This window comes from Sturnira hondurensis, unplaced genomic scaffold, assembly GCF_014824575.4.
Source record: "Sturnira hondurensis isolate 20B ecotype Veracruz unplaced genomic scaffold, ASM1482457v3 Scaffold0015056, whole genome shotgun sequence".
NCBI lineage: Eukaryota > Metazoa > Chordata > Mammalia > Chiroptera > Phyllostomidae > Sturnira > Sturnira hondurensis.
Window position 1 is genome coordinate 3,573,808 of NW_028087687.1, and position 21,435 is coordinate 3,595,242.

The window sequence follows — 21,435 nt, forward strand, 5'->3', positions numbered from 1 at the left end:
TAGGAGACAACACAATGTGAGCATCACCCTGCAGACACTTGTGGTTGGGGGCCAGAGTCAGGGCGAAGGAAGATCTCGAAGAATTCTTCATCCAGAGCAGCGTGTCCCAGAGGACTGTCTGGATGAGGGAAACGTCCCAGAGCTGGGCTTTCTGATGAGGCAGCCACTGGCCACAGGTGGTTCTTGAACATGTGAAATGGGCTAGCATGAGGGACTAAGTTTTTATTGTACGTAAGTGCCGTTAGTTTAAGCTTAAAGTACATTTAAGATTCAATAGCTGTATGTGGCTGGTGACCACCATATTGAACAAGACAGACCTAGAGGTCAGGATAAATGACCCCACGACAAAGGGAGCGGTTCTGTGGCAGGCACAAACACAAACCCTTACGGGGCGTCAGGAAGCGGGAGGCTGATTACACCTGAGAGCAAGAAGGGATGGTGACACCCAAAGTGGTCTGAAAGGAAAAGAAAGGTCTGTCCCTGTTATTAAGCACTGTGGCTGGGGTGTGGACAGGGAAGATGACCAGATTTCTGGACAGAGAAAACCATCTATGCAAGTTGAGGCTGCGTGGAGAAGCACAGCTCACCAGGGAGAGGGCAAGCATTCGGCCTGGGCAGTGTCGCGGCCCCTCGGCTCGCCACCCCGCATCCATTCTCTCCTTCATTCTTACAGCTACAGACACAGACCGGGTGGCAATGTGCTTGGCCCAAAACCAGTGTCACCAGCCTCCCTTCCAGCTACGTGTGGCGAGGTGACAGAGCTCCAGATGACAAGACCAAGTGGCACTGCACTAGAAATTTCTGCAACAGTGTTTGTTGCTCTCTTGGTGTAGAGGGGTCATCCCTTCCTCTTTTGCTTTCTTCTTTGTTCTGATTGGAACCAGAGGGGAAGCTGAGGGCGGAGCAGCCATCTCATGACCACGAGGCCGCCAAGACAATGACACAGAAAACCAGCAGGGGTGTGGTGACATTGTAGAGCCACTGGAGCAGCCTGGCTCTGCCATCGTCCAGGCTGCTTGTTAATGTAAGAAAAAGTAACCCCTCTTTGCTACACCCACATAGTGAGATTTCTGATACCGTCAGTCAGACAAACTCCAGATAATGTCAAACTTGGTACCCGGAGGTGAGCCAATGAAAAACGTGGAATTGGCAGGGTGAGAAAAGGAGGCAATGAGAAATGAGGAGGCGCCTCCAGCAGATGAAGGAGCATCTGGTGACTTCGCTATGTGCAGGCAAAACATCTGCTCTAACTTCGGAGCCCACTGCACACTGGGACACACCGGAATGACGGGGACAGGAGCGTCAGGGACAATGGAAGAAAATGTCTACAATGCGGTGTGCGCTGGTTTCTCCAGGGGAGAATGATGACTCGAACTATACGGGCCACTTCTTAAGCAGCAACAGAAAGAAAGGACTCTGTTAAGTCAGGTACCCACACCAATGACCGCCAGGCTAAGTCCAACAGTCTGAAGCCCTGCAGGGCTCTCCACCTTTCCTGTTAGCCGCCCTCCCCCATCAGCCCGAGCCTGGGCAGGAGACAGGCCGGTGCCAACAGGAAAGAGAAAAACTCCCCCTCGGTAACTGTATGGGGAAGACAGTACTGAAAACAAAAATCCAAAAACCAAACCCACAGAGGTCAGACTACGACCTTGCCACTACCACAACTGCCCTGTCTGAAAGTTCTCGAACTCACACACCTGGATAGGATGTGAACCACAATACTTCAACTTTCTGTGGAAAACGTATTTCATAATTCTCTCAAGTATAAAACGCATGGTTTTTGTTTGGTACTACAAACTGTTTTCAGAACTGACCATAATTATAGTGTTCCTACTTTGGTAAATGATAGTTAAAGTCTTAGTACTCATTCTGCAAATATTTTTATTTATATGAAAGCGATAAAAAATTTACTTGGAAAAAATCCATTTACAAAAAATCCATGCAGTTTAATGCATCCCTCGGCTTTACCTCAGGATTTGAAAAGCTGAGAACCTGCTGACTGCGCTAACAGCTGTAATTCCGGGGCTCCAGCTCAGGTCTGGTGAGGGTACGTGGCTCGGCCACCTCTGGGAGACATCACACTTTCAGTTAAACAAATAAAATTAACAGAAACCATTCAACTACAAAAACTCTAATTCTGTTTTAAAAATCAGGATTACAATAAGTAATGCTCAAAATGTATGCTCTATTAGCAAGAGTTTACGTTTAATTCTGGAACATTCCCAACGTAAGAACTGTTCTTTCATTCTAACGCAACCTATCACCACATCAACACTAATTTCAGTGAGTAAACCAGTCAAAACTCTTGAGAGTTCATTCCCAAAGCTGTCAGCAGTCCATTACTGCATCTGAGAGATTGGATTTAGAGTCCAGCCGAATCTAGCTCCGTGCACTAGCTCAGCTGTGGGAGCACCTGAGTTCATCTCTTAACTACTGGGCCATGGTACCCACTGCATGGAGTCCATGTGAGGATGTCATCTGACTATAAAAGTGACTATGAAACACTAAATGCTTACTACATAAGGTTAATCACAATGGTTATTTTTAATATCCGATTAGTTTTACTGTAGTAAAACAGAATTTGTTGGCTCCTTCATAATCTGCCATAAAGCAGACTTCGAATTTCCAATCTATTTATTTTACGAACAACCACTCAGGGCTTGTTGGTCGGAGTTTGAATGAGAATGGGCTGCATGTACCCTTGGCTATCCACGGCTGCAGTCTGAGAAACCGAAGGACCCCAAAGTGTGGTCTTCAAAACCGCAGCATCAGCATCAGCTGGGAACTTGCAGCAACGAAAATTCTGAGGCTTCCCGGAGAGAATTCTACCTCTCCACTCAGGAAGCTTAGCGGTGAGGCCCCACAATCGGTGCTTCCCAAGTTCTGAGTGATTGTGGGCATACTCAGTTTGAGAACAGTTGAAAGAAATGTAGCCCTGAGCCAGGTCCACCAGCCTGTGGCCCTGTGGCTGCCGCCATGGGATGGGGACAGCTACGGGGGCCCCGATGAGGGTTCTCCCTCACCCCTCGCCTTCCTAGGCACTTCTAAGAGCAACGCAGAGCCCCCTGCACCCTGTCTCTCCAGGACAGCCAGCAGGGGAGCTTGGTGGAGGGGACCGAACCTCACCCATGAACACTATCTGATCATCTTCATGGCCAGAATCACAGGTAACAACTCAAAGTTCTCAGAGAAGGTCCCACACCAACTCACCCTTAAACCCTTCTCTTGATGCATGTACCTGAAAGTTCGTAACAGCCAACAGGTAGAAACAACCAAAATATCCACCAACTGAAAACAAACAAAATGTTTTTGGGGTCTACATATACCATGGAATATTACACCACCATAAAAAGGAACGGAGCACTGATACATGCACTGAATGTCCTGCTCAGTGAAAGAAGCCACGTACACAGGACCACGTACATAGAGCATAACTCCATTTACTCGAAATGTCAAGAACAGGCAAAGCTACAGACACAGGAAGATCAGTGGTTGCCTAGGGTCTGAGCAGGGAGGGTGATGGGAAGTGACAGCTGCAGGCTGCTTTCTGGGGGGACAAAAATGGTTTAAAATTAGATGGTGGTGACGGTTGCACAATCCTGTGAATATAAAAAAAGAAAAATTAAATGGGCAAGTTGTATAATATAGGAATTATATCTCCATAAAGCTGTTTTTTAACCAAAACACATTGTGCCTTCCTAGGGCTCCCTCTTCAAAGCGATCTAGCCTCCCAGGCAACACGGTCCAGGTCACTTAAGCGCTCGGAGGGTAGCAGGGAACAGCCAGCTGGGAGGAGGGGGAGGCAAGCAGGCACCCAAGGTGCGATACTTAAGGAGGCACCGTTCTCAGGGCCATGTACATGCAAGGTCAGGGCTTGCTGGGCCCCAAAAGTGACAGCCTCCTTAAATTTTGTACCCAGGACGCACCTGCTTGCCCCACCCTAGTCCTGCCCTGACTTTCAGATTGCTTCAAGTTCAGATACATCTACAGATTTTATCCCCTGAGAATATTTTCAAACTACCTACGTCAATGGCTCCCTAGTGCCTACAGATGAAAGTTAAAAGATGACGAATCAAGATTCTGAATTTGGACTTTCACCCTGCCTTGCAGAGGCACACGCTCTGGAGTCAGCTTAGTCCTAAGAGGAATTCCCTGCCAGCTAGCTTGCTGGGAGCTGGGATTTACACCCCTTCTGACTCCCGGGCCCCCAGGACCTAAGCCCTCAGCCCTCAGCACGTCCCACCAGGGACCAGAGGGTGAGATGATGTCAGCCTTTATCTCCAGCTTTTGCACTGAGTGTAAGGGTCGACTATAAACACCAATGGTTAACTAGGAAAAGCTCAATCAATTGCTCAAGCTAAATTACAATTGCTATCAGGCTGCAAAATAGCAAACTGAAATGAAGTCTTGCCATTTACTGTGGTTTCCCCAAAGTCTGCAATGATGTGTCCAGAAGCACAATAAAGGGAAAAAAGCCAGTAGCTTCAAACTACAGAAATCCATGAAGAATCAGATTCCTGGCCTGCGGTCTTTTATCTTGAGCCTGGTCTTTACTCACCACGGAAAAGCAAAGTTATATGGAAAATAAATTAAGAACCATTTTAAAACACCATGTGTTTCTGGAAATAGGAAACCTTTTTTTTTCCTCCTTTATTTTGCCCACCCGCTGTAGAAAACACTGTAGAAAAATAAAGAAAAAACATGATTTAGTAGGTAGTTCTTCATTCAATTAAGTTGCAAATGAGCAAGGAAGAGATATACTCTAACAAAAACAAGACCACAGACAAAACCACAGGAGAAAAAAAGAAGAAAGCACACTTTTCTGGGATTTTAAAGGAAGGGCCATCAAGACGCAGGGAGCAACATTGCCACCAAGTGGTGACAGTGTCCTAAGCCACCCTCCGATGTCTGAACTAGCTGGTCTCCATCAGAACGGCAATCAGAATCATTTAGGGGAGTTTACAAGGAGAAAAGAAAAGAACCCCTCATGCTCAGGCCTCGTGGTGAAGCAGCGAACCGGGGAGGCAGGTGCAGCCACACTCTCAAGACCTCCCCAGCCGACTCCAGTACACGGTGCCAGGCAAGGACTAGGGGTCAAAACAAAAGGTGTCAGGCAGTTTCCACAGTAGTTCTACTTGCAGTTATCCTGCGTATCCTATCATCCATTAAGACTTCCCCAGTGGCATATAAACTCTGGAAAATCTGGCGATGCACAACAAAAATAAATCGTCGTCAAACAACAGTGTCTGCATTTTCACAATATAAACGAGTGTTTATAAAGACTCAGGCCATATTCCTTAGTTTTGCCATTGCTATTCACTTCTAATATCTCATCCAATAGACCTATCATAAGCAGGCAGACCGACAAAGCCATACTCACAACACAACAACCCTTCAAGTTTAGTTTCAATGGACTCTTTGCTTATACAATGGGTTTCAAATCAATAAGTCTTACCTACATTACATACGTTTTCCTTTAAAAAAAAAAAAGACAGATAATGCCTGAACCCTTCCAGTGTTGTTGAAACCCTTAAATGCATGATGTAATCTAAAATGCTTAAACAAAAGGTACTAGGCTAGGACTAATACTGCTCCTTGGCACACAGAGCTAAATAGAGTGGTCTTCCCTATCCCATAATCAAGAGTTACCTAAAAAATTATTTCTTAAAAAATAATGGTCATTTGTATGATACAGTAGGAGAAAAACTGTGTAGTATTTCTATTACCAAATATCTAGTCCGAAGTTCACTCAGCATTTTTTTTTGCAGGCCTGACAATCAAGTCAGAGCCCACAGCTGAGGAAACAAACCCTCACGCTCCAGGCCTCGTTGCCACCCAAGGGACAAAACATACCCGGAAAATAAACCAGAAGGGCAGAGGCAGACTGACACTACGCCTGGTTTCATTTGGCACCTTATCAAATATTTCTGTGTCCCTGTCACTGTATTTTTTCACCTCATTTTCCTAACCAGACTAACTCTGCTTCTCCAGGCAGCACGAATTTTCTCAAAAAAAATGTCACTGATGACCTAGATTTATTTGAAGTCTGTGACACCTGGGAGACCCCTTGGGTCACCCAGAGCGAGGAGAGCAGCAGAGGGGCGCACAGAACAAGCCCCACTCCCGCACCAGAAGGGCCGGGTTGGATGTGCCCCGGCCACCAGTCCTAAGTCCTGGCTGCGCATGGGGGACCAGCATCGTGGGCGAGACTGCGAGGGGTGGAGACCCTCTGACCCACCCAGACCCACCGCCAAAGCATCTGCCTTTTCTCAAGGTCGCCGGAGGACTCCGAGCACATGAGAGTCTGTGAGGTGCTGCTCCAGACCACGCTCTGGAGAAAGCCACTTCATCCACAGCTGTGTTCACGCCTGCATCTGGGGGACGGGCGTATCAGCCACCTTCACGTCCGGTGCAGGCCTGTGGGGGCTCTGCAACAGCAGGGAGGCTCTGAAAACAAGAAGCCACCGGCATCGCTGTCCTCGACTCAGAGGAGCAATTCCGTCTGCCCTCGGCCCCGCTGCACAAAGCAGGCTGAAACACACCCAGCCTTCAGCAGCTTTGCCCTGAAAGAGGTTTAATGGACCCCCCACAATACCACCCTCTATTGATTTCATAGTTCCTGCAGTACGAGCCTTTCACACACTCAGCAACTCAGAACTTCACCCAAGGAACCCATTATGCAAAGAAAGAACACACTTCCCTGGGGTTCGGGGGGGCAACAGCTGGAAGTGGCCACTGCAAACTTAAAGCACGACCCAAGCCTTTGCTTTCAATGCAAGCGACCATGCAGCTTTTAGCATTCTACGTTAGGACCCGCCTCTGTTCATTTTATGACAAACACGTTTGTCCCACCAAGCCCTCAAGCACACACTGGTGACTCCCCGTGTCCCCTCAATGCAGTGGCACCGTGCACCTGCCCTACCAGCCGAGCAGCAGAGACCTACCCCTCTGAGGTCAGAATGAAAGCCTTCCCCCCAGAATTTGCTACTTCAAGTGGAAATTCCTACAAAAGACCAACTGGACTCTTGAATTTAGAAAAAGAAAACCATCTGGCATTTGAGAATGTTTGTCCTGGTTCCACAAACTGGTCCAGCAGGACCGTCTGTTAAGTATGGTCCATACATAAGTAGATTTCTAAACTGCGTACCTCGGTGAGAAACATCTTTAAAATGTGAAATTCAGACTCCGCAATTTAATTATTTCACAGGGATTTTGCAATGGAAAATGACCTGCCCCTGAGTAAAGGACAGGCTGATCTTCAGACGGAGCCTGCCAGTCCTCTCTCTCTACCTCTACCCGCAGAGTCCGGCTGTGTGCTCCGCTTGCTCCGCTGCATGTACCTGGCGCCCCAGTCCGCACTCACTAACACCCTCTGTCCAGGTTTCCATCCATCTACTTCTCCTTCACTTTACCCTTATTGCTACGTCAGCCCCATGGTTTTTTAGTTACTGGTGGTTTCTTTTGTTAGTATTTTCCAAGTGGGACGGCACGGATGGGACAACACAAACATCTCCGCCTCACTCTCTAGTGAAGGTTAAAGGCTTCCTGTCTCACTGAAGTTTGCGCTGCGGGAATGTACACATCAAACAGTCCCAAAAAGTCATCCTGAAGACCCAAAACACTGGAAAGCACTGTTACGTGTTTCTTACAAAAAACTCCTATGTCCTTGACGTCCAAGTCAGAGCTCAGGCTGACCAAGGTGACCAGCGGCAGACACCTGGGCTGCCCACTGGTCCAGCCACTAAGGAAACAGACCTAGTGTGGGCGCAAGGGCCCCCAGACCACCGTGAGAGACGCTGCCATCTCTGCCCCTTACACATGGGGAGCAGAAAGCGACAGATGGTGAAGACGCACAGTCTGAGAGGAGAAACTTCAGGTATCAGGAAACCAGCCTCCCTCCCTGGCACACTCCAGTCCTGATGCTGGAGGGAGGGCGGGCGGGGAACTGGCTGAGGGCAAGTCCGTACATTAAAATGCTCAGAACTGGGTTGGTGCCGGGCCGCCAGGGGAACTGGGAACAGACTGAGACTCCACGCCGGACACGGACGCCCACAGGGAACTTCCTGTGGGAAGGAGCTCCACAGTAGGACACGCACACTGGCGGGGCCACCCCAGGCAGTCACGCTGTCCCCTCTGGCTGCAGTCCTGGCCTGAGCATGAGCTTTGGGGAAAGTGACTTAAGCCACTCACAGCTCAGTCCCTCACCTGTAAAACGGGTGCAATAAAAATGCTGACCATTGTAAAGTTGACTGGGAATGACAGGAAATAATTCATGTTAAAGCACTTGCCACGAACGAGGTCCTAGTAATTGATTATTATTGTACCAATTTGGCCTAAATGATTTTNACTCCACGCCGGACACGGACGCCCACAGGGAACTTCCTGTGGGAAGGAGCTCCACAGTAGGACACGCACACTGGCGGGGCCACCCCAGGCAGTCACGCTGTCCCCTCTGGCTGCAGTCCTGGCCTGAGCATGAGCTTTGGGGAAAGTGACTTAAGCCACTCACAGCTCAGTCCCTCACCTGTAAAACGGGTACAATAAAAATGCTGACCATTGTAAAGTTGACTGGGAATGACAGGAAATAATTCATGTTAAAGCACTTGCCACAAACGAGGTCCTAGTAATTGATTATTATTGTACCAATTTGGCCTAAATCATTTTATTCTTTCTCTCTCTCATACATACGTACATACATTCTCTCTCAGAGTACCTACAATATAATAAAAAAAATCTAGACAGCATTTCTTAATTTCAACAAGAGAGCAGAAAGGACAAGTGTATAGAGAAACAGGAGACAGAGGAAGGAGTTAAGAACCTGAGCAATTTACTCGCCCTCCTTGAAAAGTCATAAAGCCTGTGGAGACAGGAGGAACCTGATGATAAAGATGAGTAAGTAAACGCCAGGGAGGGAAGTGCTGAGGGGAGAGCTCAGGGTAAGGAGGTTAGGAATGTCTGGTGATGGGAGGGGAGGTGCCCTTTGAGACAGAGTGGCCAGACAGGCTTTTTGAAAAGGTGATTTTAAGTAACGACCTGAGGCAAGTGAGGAGGCAGTTAGTCACGGAATGTGGGAAGAAGAGCCCTGCAGGCAGAAGGAGCAGTTCGTGCACAGGCCTCAGGCAGCGGCATGGTGGTGAGGGCCAGGGCCACTCCCTGGGGGGGGGTATGTCAGAGAGCAAAGGTGGCCGAGGCACCATGACAGCCGCCCGCACCGCCTGGGCTCTCAGGACGCCTCCCTGACAGCAGCTGCAAAGTCTGGGGCCTGAGGCTCCTCGAGGATTCTGGGCTAGGAACGGCGGCATGGCCCCGTCACGCTCAGCCCTTTTATCAATCACCTACAGACACAGAGACTGTGGCTCGTCAGCTTCGCACAGCTCTCCACGACACACTGACCATGAGAATCAAGCGTCACGATCACCCCAAATGGACTGGCTGAGACCGATGCTGCAACATTTCACCAGCTCAAACTGTCTGGAAAGAAGCTCTTTAAAAACCTTTTCCCAAGTGCAACTAGAAATCAGTCTAATTTTTTAAGTAAGAGTTCATGGCCAAGAGACAACATACTGTAAGAGTCAAGAATGGGAATAATTGCCTGGAGCAGAGACGGATTCTGAAGGTGGCCCTGCATTAAGAGAACAGCAGTCACTCGGTGAGAGAAGGGCCCCCTGCAACGGCTGGGGGCCACGGGAGCGCCATGCTGGGCGCAGGTTCCCAACACAGAGACAGATCAGGCTCAGATGATGGGGCTCGACAGGGAAACTGTGTGAGGGCTGAGGGATGGTGGCAGTTAGCTTGGAGAGGAGCATTAAAGCAAGCAGCGGCGTCTAGGGCCCTCTGCCATTAGAAGAACAGGAAGTGGGAGCAAGTGTCTTCTGGGCAGCTTCAGAGACCAGAATGGGACCACAGGCAGGGGAGACAGGGAGCAGGATTTGGCTCAATCTGAGAAAGTTTATTAGAAAACTTAGAACTGTTCTCAAATGAAATGGGCCGTTTTACAGTCATTCATGGCCTTCGTCCATTTCCAGCCATTGCACCAAGTGTTTCCAATGTGTTATCATTACACATTATACATTTAATTACGTTAGATATATGATCACACTTCCATCTCCGCAATGACTCCCCGTGCGGTACAGCTACAGCGATACCGGGGCACTATTTGTGAACAGGGAAACTCCTCTTCGGCTGTTACTGCTGTTCTGTTGTTTCAGCCACAAATCACAGTTCAGTTCCCCCTCCTGGGCTTCCCTCAGGTCCCTTCTCTCCACACCCTCCCCATCTCTGCCCACAACCCTCCCCCAAACCCCGCAACAGGGCGTTACCAAAGACCTGGGAGCAAGAGCCCTCTGCAGCAGGTGGGCCTCTCCACTGCGGCAAGGGAAGAGTGAGGCAGGGCCATCCTGCCCACGCTGGCGGTGAGGGAGATCTAGCCCCTCAGCACAGTAGCTCCACTGAAGGGCTCCACCAGGCAGGAAGGTGCAGGCAGTGTGGTGGCTCCATGGCGCCCCCAAGTGGAGAGGTGGAGGTAAGTGCAGTATAGGGCTGGGAGCACCAGCCGGACATCCCGCACAGTGGGAAGTGACTTTATACTGAAAACACTCTTCACTGACTCTTTCTAATCTTACCAATTCTGAAAGCTTTTCTTTAAAAAAAAGTCAGTAAAAAAGTCATGTTCTCTTATCTCAATCAGTATGGCCAGAGATATAATCAGTCCTGGGTCACAGGTAAGAAATGTAGACAGCTTGCTCCAGTGTCAGGCTCCTGAGGTGAGAAGCTGGGATTGGAATGCAGTTGCTCTGCTCTGGATTTCAGAAGAGGACCCAAAGTGAGCTCCTAGTCACCTTTGTGAGTGACCTAGGGGCCCAGTCAGGTGGAAGCTGGGTCCACTTTTGGGTACCCCTTCGAGTCCTAATTCCACCAAGGGACAGACAATACCAAGCACTCCCCTCTCAGTCCCCAGGAGACCAGGGTTCTGGAGGGATCTGCTCAGTGCTCTGACGTCTGGGACTCCAATCCATCATCCCATCTCATTCACTCCCAGCTTTTGCCCAACTAGGTCAGTCAGCCCAGAATTCACCATACGTCCCTATCAATTGCAAATATCGTAAGTAAAAATGGAATTTGGAGTTAAATACTTATCTTTTGCAATATTCCAAGCTGCACCAACCAAAAAGAAAAGCTTCCAAAGGGGAACACAGACACCAGCCTGGGCTCTCTTCCTCTTCCCTTTCCTGGCACTCCTACCCACTGCGGTGACACAGGGCGCGCTCTCCCACACAGCCCATAGCGCGTTCTGCTCGCCCATTTCATCTCGGGCTCCAGCAAGATGCAAACATTTGCCAGAACCAGCTTTCTGACTCAGGCCCTCGGATGCCCACTGGGAGATGCCAGTGCCGGGCCAGAAACTCACCACCCTTCCTAAAACTCGGAAAAAGGTGCTGGGGTGGGGCCTACAGAAATCACCAGCCATCTCGTTAGAGGCCAGAGCTGCCTGCAAGGAGGCCTCCCCGTGAAGCAGTTTACGAGCCGGGGGTTTTCTATGGTCGCCACCCTAGCAGACACGGCTTATACATCCACAAAGGAGGGAACTGGGTCACACAATCCAGGCCATTGTTTTCTCCAACATAATAATGAAATCTTTAAAACTAAATTTTCTAAATCGATACCAATTGAGATAATTCAATTTTCTGGGAAAAAAACCTTTTAATTTCTCTGACTTTATAAGCCCAGTCTTTCCAGTGTGCCTCTCCGTGGGTCCTGCTGGGGAACAACACCACAGGAACCCTAACACCAGGCTCCAGCCTCAATGAAGGTGACCGAAGTAACGTCATCACTGTACGTCTGACGTGCCTTCAGGTTTCCAAAGTGCTTTCACCTGTATAATTTCAGGGGATTCCATGAGCTAGGAAGAGCCAACATTACAATAACTGTTTTACAATGAAAAGAACTAGTCTATGGCCACACCACACTGAACGCCCGATCTCGTCTGATCTTGAAAGATGAGCAGGGTTGGGCCTGGCCACTACCTGAATGGGAGACAGCTGAAAGAACTAAGTGTAAGTGAAGTTATGTGACTTACGTCACAAAACCAGCGGAGCCCAAACCGGGCTCTTGTTCAATGTGGAAAAGGATTCATTTTTTAAAATTAAATATTAATGAGAACTCTGGGGGAGGAAGGGAAAGAAAGGGGAAGAGAGAGGGAACACGAAAGAGGGGTGGGAGGTGAGTAGAGCGGGGGGGGGGCGGTTAGGAAAGGTGTCCTCCCCCAAGGCCGGAGTGGGAAGCCTATGCTGAGAACTCCCGGGTTGGCCTGTGCTGTGTCCTAAGAGACACGCAGAAGTGTGTCAGGGGACAATGCGCTCTACCAGAAACCTGAGGAACTCAAGAGATCTTTGAAGGTCTAACTTTTCTGCTTCACTTTTTTAAGAAAAGATGTTTTTTGATTATAGAACATTAAAAAAGTAAACACTGCTGAAAGTTTATGATATCACTATGCAGAAAAAAACATTAATTTTAGTCAAAAGAACCACATTTAAATTCATTTTCTATGCTATAGCTCAACATAAGACAGATTTCAGCATATTCTCCATTTCCTTAGGGGCACGAGAAGGAGGAGAGGACACGGGCCAGCCCGCCCGTGACCCCAGCCTGAGTGACAGCGACTGCCCACACACAGCACTGCAAGTGTGACCAGAGCGGAGGGAGTGACAGGAAAATCTACACCCCGGTCTCGGACGGGGACCGCAGACAAGTGTGGGGACACAGGGAGACGGGAGGGAGGGAAGTGGGGTGTCAGGCCCAGCCTCTCAACATCCCTGAGGGCAGGGTGAGGAGCCGTCTCAGAGACGCCGTTTTCAACACTAGGTGCTGCTGGCTGCTGAGTCCTGTGGCAGGTTCCGTGGGATTAGGGGGCCTCTGGAAACAGTGATCGGCGTCCTCGTTCCAGCTTCTTAGCCAGGGAGCTTTAAAATCAGGGGGTTAAGACTTGAAATCCCATCTCACCTCTTCTTCCACCGACACACCTTTGTCACAGGCAAGAGTCAGGCCCGAATCTAGCAGTTTCCTCTCGCGGCCTTACCTTCGTACCTGCTGGGAGAGTCTCCCGCCTTCTGGGGGGTGGCCACTCGGAGGAAAATCTGCTGCCTCCATGAGTGTCTCCGGGCCTTTACGGGGGTCCCGCTGCTGTCGCCGAGATGCTTGGCTTTGGATTCAAAGTCCCTACAGTTACAAGACAATGGATTTATAACTGGTGAGGAATACAAAGGTGCTTTAGTTTGACTTTTTTTTGTTTTTTAAAAGCAGCACTATATTATAAGTTATCTTTGTAAAAGAAAATACAATGAGATAACGGCAGAAGTTAAATCAAACACAGAGTGGATCAACATTCCTAAATGTTGGTGCTTTCTCACAGGATGCTTTTCATAAAAAGGGGAAGACTGCATGCCCCTAATTTATTTCTGTTGTAAAAGATACTAAGAAATATGATTAACAAATCCTTATCTTCCATCGGGCGTCTCTTGGTGCCACTTCACTAAAAAGAGAAACTGCCTAAAGGGGGCACTGTCACCAGAGCCCCAATCTTCCCTGGTCTGTCTGTGGCAGTATCATCTCAGCACAGGCCTGCGCCCTGTCTCCACACATCACCACGCAGAACAGAAAGGTGAAATTACACAGAACCATCAAGGCAAGAATTACACAGTCACTGACTGGTAGCTACTCACTGTTTTAACATTTGTATTTTTTAAACTACAAAACAAAGTGTACTTATCAATACAAACAACATCTAATCATGGTAATGCTCTCCCTGTTGGCAGGACAACCTGGGGAAGCCCTTATAATTTACAACTGGGGGTATACATACAGGGGTGGGCAAAAGTAGGCTTACAGTCGCTCACATGGAAAATAATAATTAATAAATAATAATATGAGAATAGACTGTTTTGTGTACTCACGACTGTAAACCTACTTTTGTCAATCATGCACACACACACACAACCGAGCAATCGCCTGAACGTACAGATCCGACACCCGGCCACATGCTCACTGTCCCCTAAAGCACAGCTCTCACTTAGAGAATTGGTTAAACTTCCCTTACTCTTCTGAAAATAACAAACTAATAAACCAATCCTCATCAAAATTAGAACAGGTTGTACAATTTTAAAAATGACATTCAGTAAGAAAAATGTATAAGAAAGAAGATACAACAGATTTAGCTACAGTGATTTTTTAAATGGCAAAAGAATAGCTGAAAATCCCTATATATCTCATAATTCAACACTTCTACACAGGCTTCGGATATCTAAATTAGACCCTACCTTTTCGTGTTCAGAAACTCAGAGGTGATATTTTCATCTACAGGAGCCAGAAATTTTAGAAAATTTGGCACAGAAGAAGAAGAATGAAGTTTTTTCCGCAGGGCATTACGGTAGGAGATGCTGAGAGTTTGGTTGAAAAAAGAGTTTAGGATAAAGAAATACAAAGTATAAAACAGCTTCAAAATAAAAGAAACATCTTAGTTTTAATACTAAGAAAATTAAACCAGGTAAGAAATTAAAAAGTTTAAAATGAGATTTAACTTTCATTTTTCAGTTAATAAAGCTCCATTTTAAATGAGTGGAATCAATGAATTAATTTACACACACCCATCCACTCAGTTATGCAAAATGAATACACACTAGAAATCTGCCATGCGACATCATGCCCGGAGTTAACACGACTGTGTTGTACACTTTGAACACTCGTGATAAGCACTCTTACCACGATAAAAGAAAATCAAAACAACAGCAAAATCAGTCCATCTTCCCAAATGGCTTTTTCTTTCACATGGGGTAAATAATGTTCCTAAATTGGTGAGGAAGTTTCTGATGTGGCGCACACGGCGGTGTATGCAGTCAGGCGTGGTGTTGTCTGTCTGCGTGTGTGTCGCTGTGTGTACTGGGGCGAGGGAATGTGAAAATAAGCACACAAAACCCACGGGCCATCAAGACCTTTTGAGAAAATTAATTTTGAAAACATCCAATGTTGTGAAAATGAATCGACAGTAAAATTAAGTCAGTTCGAATGATAGACTGAAAACGATACAACCAAGCGTGTGCGCGTACACATGTGCCCGTGCGTGGCCCGGGCTCCCCGTGCAGCCCACCCAGGGAGACAAACGACACTGAACTTGCCATGCGTGTGTGCTCACCTCTTCAGCACAGCATTCCCACTCTGTTCTCCACTCGAGTTATGTTTTAGGTACTTAAAAAAATTTGGTGAGGAGGCGGAGGGGTTAAGACGAGGTGGAGGAGCAGGAACTGAAGGACCTGAGCAACTTTTAGACTCGCCAACAGGTGGATCATTCGCACTAAATAGCAATTAGAGAGAAAGCACCAGGATTTAGAGGCTGCAGGTGGAAACTCGGAGGCGAATGCGGAGGACACAAAAGAGTAGGCAAGAGGCCGGTACATCCGACTTTCCCCGGCAGAGGTAGCTTTTAGTTAAGGGAAAAAAAAGGAGTATTATGAAAGGTCATTCTTTGTCATTTCCCACATGTCTCCGCACCGAAAAGTACCATTTCTTCTATTCCCTTTTTAGGAACTGACAGGGGAAAAAAATTTTAATTTAAACAAAAGTGAAGGAAAGCAAAACAAAATCCAGTTTTTAAAATAAATTTCTCTTGAAAATGAACAATAACCTGCCTTGAATGTCAATGTCTCATTTCCTGTACATGAGAGAGTTCACAAGGGGTGAAGAAAGCAAAATAGGTATCAGAGAGCGAGAGCGAGAAAAAGAGAGGGGGGGAGGGAGGAGGGGGGAGGGGCATTTCCCCATCCCTCTTGGCCCGTGTGTCCAGCAGGAAGCTCGGGGAAACTGCACTCGTAGGGTGGAAGGGAAAATGCGCTGTCAGGGACACTGATCCCACCACTTCTGCCTTGTGTGAATCACCACGCTCAGCAAGAGAACGAGGACTCTCTAGACAGGAATGTGTGCATTCCCACTGAAAATGGCAGAGACGGAGGGGTGGGAACACAGCGGAGAGGCAGGATGGAAGCGCCCAATGTGTGCACAGGGCTCCAGGAAACACGGTGAGAACCTCACAAGGCCTCCAACCACGCTTGTCTCTAGCATGTCACGTAATTAAGTGTTAGCTTCTGAAGGATGTCCTGCATTCCAAAGAACCACCACACTGCTTCCAACAGCTGACTGAAAACAAAGCTGAGGGCCCTGCTGTGTCGTTTGAGGGTGGTTAACTCTGTCACTTCTTGACATGCCTCCACGTGGACTGTCCATTATCCATGTACAACCAGCATGGACACACATGTCCTGTGGCTTCCACTGTTGCCAGTCAGAGGAAGCACTGTCACTAGGTGTGGCCCTGCTTCATATTTATGAGGTGAGAGACTGAAAAAGGTTTTTTAAAGCTATTTTTAAAGATAACTCTGTGCACTTATGGTCTCTGACACTTAGGGTCAAGTGCATCACCAAGGGACCTGGGAAGGGATCCCTGACAGACAGAACTTCTGGTTCCGTACTGCTTACCCATCTCCGTAACCAGGAAATTCCAATTAGAGCCCAATTATTAAAATCACTAAATCCTCTTATAAGAAGCGAGAACTCTCACACTCATGGAGACTTCAGAAAACATCTGTTCCAATTTTGTCATAGAGAGATTTCTGCACGTTTGCCCAGGTCACAGCCAGTTTAGGACAGAGCTGGGACCAGGACGTGAGGCCGCCAGGGCAGGTGCAGGCCTCACGTTGCCTCACACTCTGCTGGGGAAGGACCCCTCCTCTCAGTCCCATGGGAGAAGGGCTCCAGGGTGCCAAGTGAGCCCGCTCACCTGCTGGCCCCCTCCCTACTCTCCCTCAAAGCAGAAGCCAAGTTCCAAAGTCAGTGCTGCCTCTCACACTGCTTGAGGAGTGATTCTTACACGTGTCTGCCCAGTTTTACCTGCCGCTTCACAACACCTGGACCAGACTTGACTGGGGAACAAGTACCTCCCACATCTACGTGTCCCAGGGGGGTCGGGTGGGAGGAGCGAGTGGCTGCTTCCAGCTTCAGCTTTTTAAGCCGAGAGGAAACCCTGACTCAGATTTCTCCTTGACCAGTGCATACACCTGGAACGCACATACCTGGTTAGTAACAGGTATGCCCCAACTATCTTACACGACAAATTTACACTTTGAACAAATCTTACTTTCGTTCGTGCGGCGTCTCTGTGCTCACTGAGTGATACCTCGTTAGTTTCCTCTGCGAGACCCCTGGAGACCCCTGGGTGGGCTCCGGAGGCTCCTGGCCGTCCACGGGAAAGTGACTCAGGGTGTTCGCACGCCTTCGGAAGCCCTGCTCGGGTGAGGGCAGGGCGGGCTCTTCTGCGGGATGGCTCTCCGAGTCACTGGACAGGTCGTCTGGGGAGCCCGGGAGCCTGAAGCTGCTCTCGGACTCGGGCAAGGCCTCCTTCTCGCACACGGGTGGCTCCTGGCGGAAGACACGCAGCGGATCAGACCCAACCCAGGAAACTTGAGGGATTTACAAATCTCCCAAGAGGCAGGAACACATTTCAACACATAAGCACATCTGATTATAATGCCACCTAGGGGCCACCAAAATACATAAGGAGATACAGGCCCGTTAAATGCCTGCTTGTGAGAGACAAAACGCTAGTGTGCCCAAGAAAGGGGAACCGGAAGCGTGAAGGACAGAAACCATACACATAGCTGTTCTTGGCAAAACCAAACCAGCTTCCTCTCTCTAGAAAACACAACAGTACTGCTGCTTATACGCAATATACTGAGGCTGTGTAACCTGTCTGCGCTGTTCAAATGAACCGGGTTCTTTCTGCCAAGAGTGTTCATACGTGTTACACCCACATTTTAAGGCTCTCTCTGAATCTGATCGAATGCTAAGATTTAATATGATAATCTTCAGGATTCAAAATTATGGCCTAGATTATTCTTAGAATATGGGAAATCTTTCCCTAGGCACTTATTGCTACGATTCAAGGCCAAGTGCTTAACTTCTTTCTGTACCTCAACTTCCTCATAGGTATAGTAAAAATTCACCTCACTGGGTTTCAGAATTAAGCAGGATAAGTGGATGTATCTGTTCACTGTAAATAATGTTACAAATGTAAGTTATTGTTTTTACAAAATAACGTAAGCATTTAAAAAAAAGTAAAATGCTTCGGATTGAGGATATCCATTCACTGCTAGGTACCCAGTGAATTTATCGAGTGGGTGCTCACACATTTGCTGAGAATCGTGACAGTATGTTAACAGTGTAGGCTTTCAAAATACACACTCTTTCAGCGGCACAAACTACCACACAAACTGATGCTTAGTGCTGCACGCCTAGCAGCTGGTCCGTGGCCTGTATATTTCTCTCAAATCAAAAAATATAAAATAAGAGGAAGTGTACCAGCTTGTCTCTACTGAAATTGCTGCAAGGGATAAACAAATCAACATAAAGAGTAAAAAGAAATGAATGCGTCTAATGGTAGACTGTAGAATCAATCAAATTCTCTGTTCATTTGCTATGTAATTGAGTGCCTTTTAGATGATATGTACTAAGGATTTGAATTTTACAAAATTAAATTTATTGAGGGGAGAGATTATAACACTTAATTCTGTAAGAATCAGATAAGAAAAGCTTAATTCTCAACATGTCATGAAATGGTATTTTGACCATAACTAACATTTTTTATTCTTCAGGACTCTACAGTTCCAAAGATCCCTTTCATGTAAGAATTTAACATTTTTTCTAAGACAACACATCACAGCAAACAATCTCCATCACGCAAACCTGCTCATCCCCATTCTCAGTAACATCCCTCCAAATTATGTGAAAGAGCTAACTAACCCTTAGCTTCATTTCACACCTGAAAGGACCATTTGGATGTTCGGCTTCTCTGAAACTCCTAGATGAACAATTTATTGGAAGAGATCCAATCGCATCAAACGCGTACAACAGATTGCATACCTGTACAACAGATTCTCAACTTCGGGACGAAAAGAAGATGTGAGGAACTGCACTTAAAGATACTCCCACATACAACACGCACAGGCCGCTTCTGAAAAGGTGCATTTCTCTTAGAATTACCCTAGAAATTCAAACTATGTATATAGTCCTAGATGTGTGTTTGGGGGAAGAATAAAAAACAAGCAAGACTTGCTGGGAAAAGTCACTTGATCCACATGAATTTCTTCAGTGACTATTCACAGTGACCTATCTGAAATGCCTTCTTCCCTGTCCACTTCCACAGGTCTGAGTCCTACAGTTTCTTCAAGATTTAATCCAAAAGCATCATGACCCCCCTCCCCAAGCTTCCTCTGGTTCCACTGAGCAAAAATAACTCCCTTTATCCTGCCTCTTGTGACTGCTATGTTACCCTCTTATTCAAACTCTCAGGGCTCCTACTGGACTCCACTGGACGCTGGTGTTACTTGAGGATCTGTCCCCTCTGTCCTGCCAGACAAAGTTCCTATAGGAGAGGGGCTGTGTCTGTTTCTCTCTAAACATCAGATAAGCTACAATGCCTCAAAGCTGGAAGTGAATCATGACACAGAATCAGAAGTAGCGAATGGAGGGCAGATGAGGCAACATTCTACTAGATTTGGCACTCACTGGTTGTTTAGTGAAATTTTGATTTTGTGAGTGTATGTGTGTTTGTGACTGTTTTGCAACGTTAAATGTGTTGGTTATGATCAAAAAACTTCAAAGCCACAGCCCAGCAGGGAGCTCAGTAGAACCTAGAGTCGCTGCAGCAAGGAGCTGGCCACCACAGAAATTCCCTCTCTCTCAAACCTGCAGCCCGCTGGGAGCAGAAGGAAGGCTGACCTCCTGGGCACAAAACCTGAGACCCACATTTTGTTGATTCAAAGATGGACTGACCAGGTTTAAATATGCACATGTGTCAATGTCTAGAAAGCAAGAAATTAAAACAAGGATACAGGTTTGTTACCAAAGAGAACCACTGGCTGGGTCGTTATCACAAAGCTGTGCTTGGCAGCAGATTCGAGGGCTGAGGCTTAGCTGCTTATTTGACTAAAATGGTAAAGTTTAGTCATAACCACAGGGCCAGCTAGAGGATCAAGTTAGTGTCAGGAACTGAAGCGGCGTACTCCTCACCGTTCACAAACCCACTTCGAGGTGTGCCCAATTTCAATGATTTCTAACAGTGGACTATCTACTGGAGAAAGAAATCCCTTGGTGGCTTTGTGATAAGTCAGCTCTTGGTGGTGTAAATTTGTGATCCAGTTTCTCTGTTCATGGAATAGCCACCGGCTTTGTTACCCAAATTGCATGACCTGCCTTCCCCTGGCACCACGGAGTCTGGAAGCACCAACCTTTCCTGGGTGGAGATAGGGCCTCTTTGCCCCTTTTGATAGGCCTTGAAGATAGAAGATGAGTAAGACCTGTCTGCTGGCTTCCTAAGGATGTCACATAAAGAAAAAGGTGCTTACTTTGTTGGTGTTGCTTAATGTGCTGGACACAGAGCTGTCCAGATCCAGACTGGCAGACTGTTCCTGGACGCCTCTGGCTTTATTACCCTACAGGAAGAAAAAGCAGTTGAGTTATGACCCCTGAGGCTTCTGCAAAGGCATCAGCTAGCAGCATCTGGGTTTATTTAAATAAACTCAGGAAAAATGTATCTTCTGAGAAACACCGCCGAGCACATGTGCACATCAAGACAATCGATATTTTCGTCCTTTTGTTTTTACATTAACATACCAAACTGAATGCTCCAAACACCTTGTGGATTGGTCAGCTGGCAGGTTTAATAGGCAGCTGGCAGGTGTAATAGGCAGGAAGAAGAGACAGTTCATCTATGAAGAAAACCACCTGGTGAAGAGAGCATGCCCCACGGCTCTCTCCCAAGTCACAAGTCAGTGTAACCTCACCTGTGTGACGCTCCAACAACATTCTGTCCACGTGGGAGCTCTCAGGAACAGCTGCCCCCACCCTGGCTTTGTAAAGGGACTGCTTTAATGATCTCTAAGGATGCTACAGAATTCCCAGAAACAACAGCAAACAAAATAAAACCAAACTTTAGGTAAAAAAAAAACCAGCACACTTTTTCAATGGAGTGTGCCACAGAATCCAAAAGAACTGTAGGAAGATGTGCCAAGCTCTAGAAAGGTTATCAAACTTTGATTTCTGAAAAGTGCCATCAAGGGTACTTATACTCATTCAAGGGGGGGAGGGTAGAAATTTCTTTAAAAACTCTCAGATTGGTGCCTATGTACATGTTTCCTATTCTTACGGAGCCGCAGTCCACAAATTTTTTCTGTAAAGGGCCAGAAAACAAATCTCTCATGCTCTGTGGGCCTCTGCTGTCTGCGGCAGCTACTCGACTGCACAAAAGCAGCCTCAGACAACCAGTGAATAAATGAATGTGGCTGTGTTTCAATAAACCTTTATTTAAAAACAGGGGGTGTGTGGTACTTGTCCTGAGGG

The 21,435-nt window shown here is 47.3% G+C and overlaps 1 protein-coding gene across 3 annotated transcripts in view; it reads right to left on the bottom strand.

The window, feature by feature from the left end:
- The window catches only part of TBC1D1 (TBC1 domain family member 1), a 207,603-nt gene that overhangs the window by 62,678 nt on the left and 123,490 nt on the right, over positions 1-21,435 (bottom strand). For 2 of the 3 annotated variants that reach the window (XM_037064349.1, XM_037064351.1), the window contains 5 exons: positions 20,442-20,528; positions 17,177-17,457; positions 15,185-15,343; positions 14,313-14,432; positions 13,076-13,215 (listed from right to left, as the gene is read on the bottom strand). In XM_037064349.1, the coding sequence (XP_036920244.1) occupies positions 13,076-13,215; positions 14,313-14,432; positions 15,185-15,343; positions 17,177-17,457; positions 20,442-20,528 (787 nt within the window). The remainder of the gene's footprint in view (positions 1-13,075; positions 13,216-14,312; positions 14,433-15,184; positions 15,344-17,176; positions 17,458-20,441; positions 20,529-21,435) is intronic. The other variant, XM_037064350.1, reaches the window with a different exon arrangement.